Source organism: Geospiza fortis, unplaced genomic scaffold, assembly GCF_000277835.1.
Source record: "Geospiza fortis unplaced genomic scaffold, GeoFor_1.0 scaffold275, whole genome shotgun sequence".
Classification (NCBI taxonomy): Eukaryota; Metazoa; Chordata; class Aves; order Passeriformes; family Thraupidae; genus Geospiza; species Geospiza fortis.
In genome coordinates, this window is record NW_005054341.1 from 5,812,496 (window position 1) to 5,820,401 (window position 7,906).

The 7,906-nt window shown below is 44.0% G+C and overlaps 1 protein-coding gene across 1 annotated transcript in view; it reads left to right on the top strand.

Moving 5' to 3' along the window:
- Positions 1-7,821, top strand: part of ENTPD6 (ectonucleoside triphosphate diphosphohydrolase 6) — a 12,994-nt gene extending 5,173 nt beyond the window's left edge. The window contains exons 7-14 of the mRNA XM_005422610.2: positions 1,084-1,172; positions 2,414-2,493; positions 3,440-3,504; positions 3,863-3,964; positions 4,411-4,551; positions 5,514-5,570; positions 6,136-6,248; positions 6,501-7,821. Of these exons, the coding sequence (XP_005422667.1) occupies positions 1,084-1,172; positions 2,414-2,493; positions 3,440-3,504; positions 3,863-3,964; positions 4,411-4,551; positions 5,514-5,570; positions 6,136-6,248; positions 6,501-6,590 (737 nt within the window). The 3' untranslated portion in view covers positions 6,591-7,821. The remainder of the gene's footprint in view (positions 1-1,083; positions 1,173-2,413; positions 2,494-3,439; positions 3,505-3,862; positions 3,965-4,410; positions 4,552-5,513; positions 5,571-6,135; positions 6,249-6,500) is intronic.
- The last annotated feature ends 85 nt before the right edge of the window (positions 7,822-7,906 follow it).

Consider the following 7,906-nt stretch of genomic DNA (forward strand, 5'->3'; position numbering starts at 1 on the left):
TTGCTCATTCATTGGGGTGGAATGGGAGAAAAAAGGCTGTGAGAATAAGTCAGCAGTTTGTTTTTGGCTTGGCCTATTTAAGTCATTAGGATTTTGTCCATTTACTTGATGGAGTGAGGAGTTTAATCCTTTTTCCTAGATGTTTAATGTAGCTTTTCTTTCAGTTCCCTGTAGGGTACCAGAGCATTTTATTCCTTTTTAGAGCCTGCTGTGACTCGGGCTAAATTTTTTGTGTGAGTATTCTAGATGTGCTTGGCAGCTGCAGAGAGTAAAAGAAAGTGCTGTGGTACTTCCTTACAGATTTATAACACAGAAATGCCACGGGTGTTTACACTTCTGAGTGAGAAAAGGGTAGCTGAAGAGTAGAGAGAAAACTAAGCTGAAGACCTCTCTGACAATGCATAAAGCACTCTGCCATCCAAGTGCTCTGTTCAGCACACAGCCTGTGGGGCAATGTGCTCTGGAGCTTTTTGTGCTCCCAGGAAATACCAGAAAGGTCAGGGATCTTCAAACATCAGCTATCATGAGGTATATTGAGGTACTTGGCACAAATTGTCCTTGTCAGAGGGATATATTTGAAGGATCTAACTGAAAAGAACTAAATCTAAATGAGAGCAGAGGTCTTGGCTGGCAGCAGGAAGAATTCCAAGAGAGCTGAGTCTCTCAGGCCAGCTCTTTTCAGTCTGTCATCCCTTTGGCCATAGGAATCTGCAAAATATTGCCAAGGGATCAGGGAGAGGTGGCCAAGACAACCACATTCCTCTGTGTTACAAAGTGGTTACCAGAGCAGAGTTTGCAAAAGGTCTTTGCATCCAAAATGTTTAGGAAAGCAATAACCAAAGCTGCTGTGATTAGGGCAGGAGCAGCCACTGAAGAAATAAGAGACTCTTGTCACTTTAAGATTTTCAGGTCTGATAAAGCCAAAATCAGTGCCCAGGAGATAACAGTGTAATTTAGTGCTGTGTGAAAGCTGAGAGTGGAGTTAGATTGTTCTCTTTCCTTACCACTGTACTTCTGGTTTTGTTCCTAGCCAGTTTTTCCCAGTGCCCACCATGGCTTTCTCTGTTCTGTCACACATTTCAGGCAGGCTAGATGACCCACAGAGGAGAAGTGTAGGGATGCTGGATTTGGGTGGTGGATCAACACAGATCACCTTCCTTCCACGTACCAAGGTAACGTGAGCATGCACACTGTTGGGAAATGCTGCTGCAGGAATCTGTAACTGCTCAGATTTCTTTCCCTTGGAAACAGAGCAAGAGTTTTGTCAGTGTGACGTGAAGCCACACTTGTGACTTGGTCATATCTGCCTTTTTATAGTCAGTCCCAGAGGCATTCACAACTCTTTGTCCATCTTCATCCAGCTCCATGGGTCAGTGGTGCTTGTGGTGAGTCTGCCAGGGCTGCTTTATCTCGTGGAGGACACCATGTTCTGAATGTCTGAATCCTTGACTTTCAGTTTGTGCAGCTTATAACAAAGAGCACAAAACCCAAGGCTATTAATGAGTTCAAATCCAGCATATGGCCTACACTGGGGTTTAAGAACACAGTGAGGTGCCTTCTCAGTCCTTGTTTCTGATTGTCCTGAGTTCACTCAGTTGCAAATGAATGCCATTTTAGCTTCCTGGCATTTTTACAGCTGTTCTGTGAAGCCCTGTGGTTCTGGTATTGTAAGGCTCTGGCCTGAGCAGAGACAGTGCTCATAGTAAAGCTGCACAAAAGCAGAGGGAGTGTCCCAGGCTGGGATAATCAAGACATTGCACTGTTTCAGCAGAATGGGAAGGGATATGAAGGGTCCAGGATGTGGAAATTCTGGAGATAGAGAAGGCGTTAAGATAAGAGCAGCACTGTGGCCAGAGCTTTGCTCCCCACAAACACCCTAGCTGAGCTGATGCACTTGGGGAACAGGCTACCCTTTCATTCCTTCAGACCACAGGCTGATCCTTGCTCTGTTCCTTGGCAAGCTCAGGGATGTGCTTTTCCTCTGGCTTGTGCAAGTTCACAGATGAATTCACTGGAGTAGGAAGTTAATGCGTGCCTGGCCTGCCTATTAGTTTGCACACGGTTCCTGTAGTAGGGATCATGTGAAGAGGCAGTGGCTGGAGCCTCTGGATAAAAGCAGTTAAGAGCTGGACTAGGGATTCCTTTCTAATGAAAGTAACTCTTTTATACAGCATATTGGTGTGGACACAAATATAACCAGTTTGAACCCTGTCGTGTGAAGACACTCTTAGCTCCAGGTTTTGTGGCTGTCTTGTGCATCAGCAGTCAAATTGAAATCCTTGCAAATTCATCATTTCTCTCTGAATCATGCTAGGATTGTTTCACGTTTTTCCTAATGTGTTGGAAGATTACCTTGTTGATGTTTGCTGCTGGCTGGCAAAAACCTGCCAGTGACATCTTTTTCTCCCTCCAGGCAACTCTCCAGACATCACCATCTGGCCACACAACTTCATTTCAGATGTTTAACCACACCTACAAGCTGTATTCATACAGGTTAGTTGTGGAAAAGAGAGCACATTGCTCAGGTGGAAGTTTTCTGTGAAGCCAGGGAGACTGAGGTGTTTTTCTGGAGTGGGGTCCTTGCAAATGAATACCATGAAGAAGCAGAGAAACTTGAGCCATGTGATTTTGGTGGATTAACCTTGGCTGCCCACCATGTGCCCACTAAGTCCCTCTATCACTCCCATTCTATTAACAGGACAGGGGAAAGAAAATATGGCAAAAAGGTCATGGGTCAAGATGAGGACAGGGAGGTCACCAGTTACTGTCATGGGTGAAACAGAGTTGACTTTAATTTCGTTTATTTAGTATTTAATTTAATTTATTGCCAATTAAACAGTAAGATAATAAGAACAAAATCAAAAAGGCTTTCCCTCCACCTCTCCCTCCTTCCCAGGCTCAGCTTCACTTCCAACTTTTATACCTTCTGACCACTGAGCAGCACAGGAAGATGGAGAATGGGGGTTGCAGTCAGTTCATAATGCTTTGTTATTTCTTCTGTTATTTTTTCTCCCTCACTGTCTTCTCTGCTCCCAGTGTTTTGGGCCAGCAGCTTCTTCCCACCTGTGTTTGCTGTGGGGTGTGGTTGGGCTCAGAAAATCAGTTCTATATGCAAGTGTCTGTGCTACCTTTGAGGAGGGTAGGAGTATCCAGTGAGGTACTAGGGGTAGAGTTAGAGAAATGCCATTGCCAGTTCTCCAAGAGCCAGATTATAACTGACAGCTATTGCCTGAGCTTTTTCAAAGAGAAATTATCCTTCTGGATAAGGTAATATGAGAACAGGCTGTCACACTGTTCCACTCCTGTGCATGAGCTGCTGACTTGAGCCACTTTAATTACCACGGCTGTCAAGAGGAGACTGGCATGTCCCAGCTAGGTTGTCAGTGGAGTATCAGAGGAAGGATGTCTGTTGCTCACAGAGGCTTTTCTCCCTTTGCAGTTACCTGGGACTTGGGCTGATGTCAGCAAGGCTTGCCATTTTGGGAGGAGTTGAGGGAAAACCCTGTAAGTTATGGGCAGTCTTCAGATCCTGGTTCTGAGCTCAGGGTGTGTAGTCCTGTGGTGGGGGGAGGAGCTGTGTATCCCCTTCCCACTGGGCTTGATGTTCCTGAATGGCATGTGGGCTCCTGTCACCATGGCTGGGTGCATTTGAGATGAATGCAGGAGGTGACACTGACAGCTCCCAGGAGACCTGGATTTTTGCCAGCCCTAGGTTGGGGATGGCATGGGACATCCAAACCATAACTGGGCTGTGGAGGGGCCTTGCTGAAACTGCAGGATAGTATGGAGAAGGGCTGGGGGTGAAGAATCTGAATTTACTCCTTATGTTTTTTCCTAATGTGGCTTTGTTTTACTCCTGCAGTAGGAGAAGGGGAGGAATTGATCAGCCCTTGTTTGCCACCTGGCTTCAAATCCGAATGGCAACACGCTGAGATAGTGTACAAAATTAAAGGACAGAAGGCAGGTATAGTGATTTATCACTCTTGCTATCTAGGTTAGCTGCTATTAGCACAGTAAATACACACTCATCCTCTTTCAAAGACACCAGACTCTGTTTACTGTTCTGTCTGGCTCCTCTTGATGTGCTGTCAAAGAGATCCTGCAGTTCCTTTGTCTTGTGCTGTCTGTCCAGTCAGTAAAGCTGCTAGACAATGCAGATGGAGTTGAGCAGTCCTTGAATAGGTCTTTCAAAACCCTTCTGCCTCAAATGATGTTGTCCATCTCTGATCTATCACATAGTCCCAACATGAGGATGGTAGGTGTCTGCCTCTAGAAGAAGATTCAGATTTCAGTTCTCTGTGAAGAGTTTTCCTGTTTTGCAAAAAGGTGCCTGTTTCCTGACAGATCCTAAATAAAGTCTATATATATTTAACTCTCAGCCTGTAATACGATTTTTTTGTCTTCTTTTAGGTGAGCCTCTGTATGAGTCTTGTTCTAATAAAGTGGCAAAGATGCTGTACAAGAAAGTGCATAGAGCTGGGGAAGTGAAGGACCTGGACTTTTACATTTTCTCCTACTACTATGACTGTGCAGCAGAGGCTGGTCTCATAGGTATGTCTGCTTCTGAGTTTATTTCATTTTAAATGGGAAGTTATGGAAGCAGTGGGAACACTTACACACATCACAACACTTTGCTAAGCTGTCATGGAAATTAGTCTGTTAACACTGCTGTGCAGCATTGACTTGATATTATTGTCTACAATATAGACAATATTATTGTCTATAATACAGACAATACAGACAGTATCTTCTCTATTGTCTATAGAGAAGATACTGGGCCTGTGAAATAGGACCTACAGCCTTTGATAATAGTTTTTAAACAGCTTGCATTTCAGAAATGGTTTTTACCTAATTAGCTCTACAATCTGAAATAGAAAAAACTTCATGATGATAACAAATTTCTTGAGCAGTAAAGCAGTAAAAAATTATTTGGGCTGTGTGTTTGCTCCACTGACCTTTTGATGGAATGAAGATTTTCAGCTATTTCCACATGCATTCAGAACGCATCACATCTCTTTTCCAGTGGTGTGCTTGTGTACAAAAGGCTGTCATATTCAGTGGTAAGATGCAGATAAAGTTAGTTTGGACAAACACACCCCCCTTCTCAGCTACTTTCTTTTTACAAATAATTTCAGATTTAATGTGTTGCAGAGCACCACTGCCCTGTCAGATCTGGTCACAGGTGCTCACTGTCCAGGCACCCCTGGACAGGGCAGTGCAGAAATGGGGATCAGGTGACATGATCTGTAAACTCTGTTTCTGTAGGAAACAAGGCTAAAGATTCTTCATAAACCAAGGCTTTTAATCTATATTGAGAATCTTTTAAAGGTTCTTTTATCTTTAAAACCTGAATTTTGTCTGAATTTTGACATTGATTTCAGTGACATTGATTTCTGAATTTTGACATTGATTTCAGTGATTCAAGGTATAATTTCCAAACAACTTTTATTATTTGAGTCTACAATTACCTTTATACAAAGACCGTAAAAAAGTGGTTTTTCTTTTTCTTTTAGATAAAGACAATGGAGGAAGCTTAACTGTCAGTGACTTTGAAATTGCAGCTAAATATGGTGAGTAAAATACAAACACACACTAGTAATTGTGTGTAAATTCATTCCAGGTGGCAAATGTGAGATACACTATGAAGCCTGATGCTTTTAAGTAAATATTGAGTCCCTCTAAATAGCATCTAACCAACATTTCTGCTTATTTCTGAAAATCTCATCTATTTTTATATTAACTTCTGCTTTTGCAGCGGGTTTTATTTTGAGTTTGTCTTTTTCTTTTATGTTGTTGGGCTTTTTTAAACTTGGTTTTGTCAACATTTGTTAAGTGCTGGTGCTCAAGAAAGATAACACACCTGTGGTTGCTCAGATATTCAAAGACTTGAAGTAGATAGAAGAAAGGCTCTTTTCCTGGAGAGATACAAGAAACTGCTGTTAGGGGAGAGACAGAATGTCTTGACTTCCTTACAAAGTTTATGTGCTTATCCTAATGTGTGTATGTCATTTCAGCCCCATTGTTCCATCACTGACAGGAGCTGTCTTGTGGATTCATTTGAGATTTTTCACAGTGGGGCTGTTGTTAGACCTGAGCCCACAGTGTGCATTCAGACACTGTTTTCTTTCTTCTCAGTGTGTAAGACCATGGAAATCAGCCCTGGAAACAACCCTTTTCTCTGCATGGACCTCACATACATCACCTTCCTGCTGCAGGAACTGGGCTTCCCAAAGAGCCAAGGCTTTAAGGTGAAGTTCAAAGAGGATTTCTGGGGAGAGTGGGCAGGAGGGTGCCAAGGCAGGAGTCATCCTGCCAGGAGCTTGGTCCTTGATTTACCTTCTTGCTACAACACGTGGTGGGTGCAGCAACACTCTCCCCACAATGCTGGTAACTGTTTGTCATAATCTTCAGCACTGTATCCACCTTGCATGCTTCAGATTCTTACAAAAAAATGTGTTTCAACTTTTCTGCTTGTTTTTTTTTTCTTTTTTTTTGTCCAGCTTGCCCGGAAAATTGACAATGTTGAAACAAGCTGGGCGTTGGGAGCCACTTTCCATTACATCGACTCACTGAACAGACTGCAGTACTAACACTCCTAGAAGGTGACTTTTTGGAATTTCCTTTTTTTTGGAAGCCCAGCATGGGAAACCCTGTTGAAGGGTGTGCTTTTGGCTTCCAGAGTCCTTTGGAAGATCACCATGAACTACACTACTTTCCTCCCACCCCCTGCCAAGCCCCCACCATCGCTAGCTCTTTTTTACAGTGCAGAGTGTAAAGGAAAAGCCTTGATTTGACAGCATGTGCCATCAGCTTAATGTAAAACTTGATCCTTTTGGAAGGAAAACCAGGACTCTGCAGGACATCTATGATCTCTATGAGAAAAACACACCTTTTTTGGAATATGCCTTTACTATGTGCTCGCCGTGTGCTGAAGTTGCTGAACGGTCACTCCAGAAGGAACTCTTTACTGTCCTGATTTCAGGGTGTTTTTTTCCTGTTTGTGAGCAGTTTTCAGTGATGATATTTATTTTACTACTCCTGTGTTCAAAGGTAAACTTGTGTGTGTGCAAAAATGGCGCATTTACACATTGTGCTGCTGACAGGCAGCAGCTTTGAAATGCAGCATGGAAGTCACCGCTCTGTGTTCCAGTTGCCAAAGGAGAAAAGCTCAGGAAGACTCTAGAACTGGATATAGGCTTGGAGCCTGTGTACCTGTAGGGTCAAAGCCTAATGTTGATTCCCTGGCTGTTGGGAGGTGGATGATGGAAAGCAACATCAGATATGCTGAATGAGCAAGGCCTGGGACCTGGGTACAAGGATAATGATGGATTTGACACTTCTAGAACTGGTCAGAGGAAGATAGATGAACAAGATGCAGCCACAAAAATAAACCCTGGACACTGCAGACTTTTGTGCCCTGGCAGGGTTGATGCAGGGCTGGGGATTAATGCATTTGCATGGTATTTGGGTGAGTTTTCCTGCAGACACGTCTGTGCTACATGAATGTATTGTGGTTGCAATGAGCCAGGGCAGGGTAGCTGATGTGCTCCACTCCAACAGTGCCTGGTATGCAGGCAGGGAGTGTTCACAGGGGCTGGAGGAGATGTCCTGTGTTATTTGTAATCCAACTGTGAATTTGTGATGTATTTAATGAATGTATAGAGAAGGCCCAAGTGGTCTTTTGGGGGTCTAGAAGAGCCCAGCTTCCCCGAGAGCCCTGACTCGTGGGCTCAGGGCAGCAGTACATGACACGGTGACCTGCTGTGTGGGGACACCTGAACCTCGCTGTGCCGACAATAAACCCCCAGTTTGAAATCAGAACGTGGTGGTGAGGAGCCTTTTAGCGCCAGAGCCCGCACGGGGGGTGGGATGGAACTGCCTGCCCTGACGCCATCAGTTCCGCCAG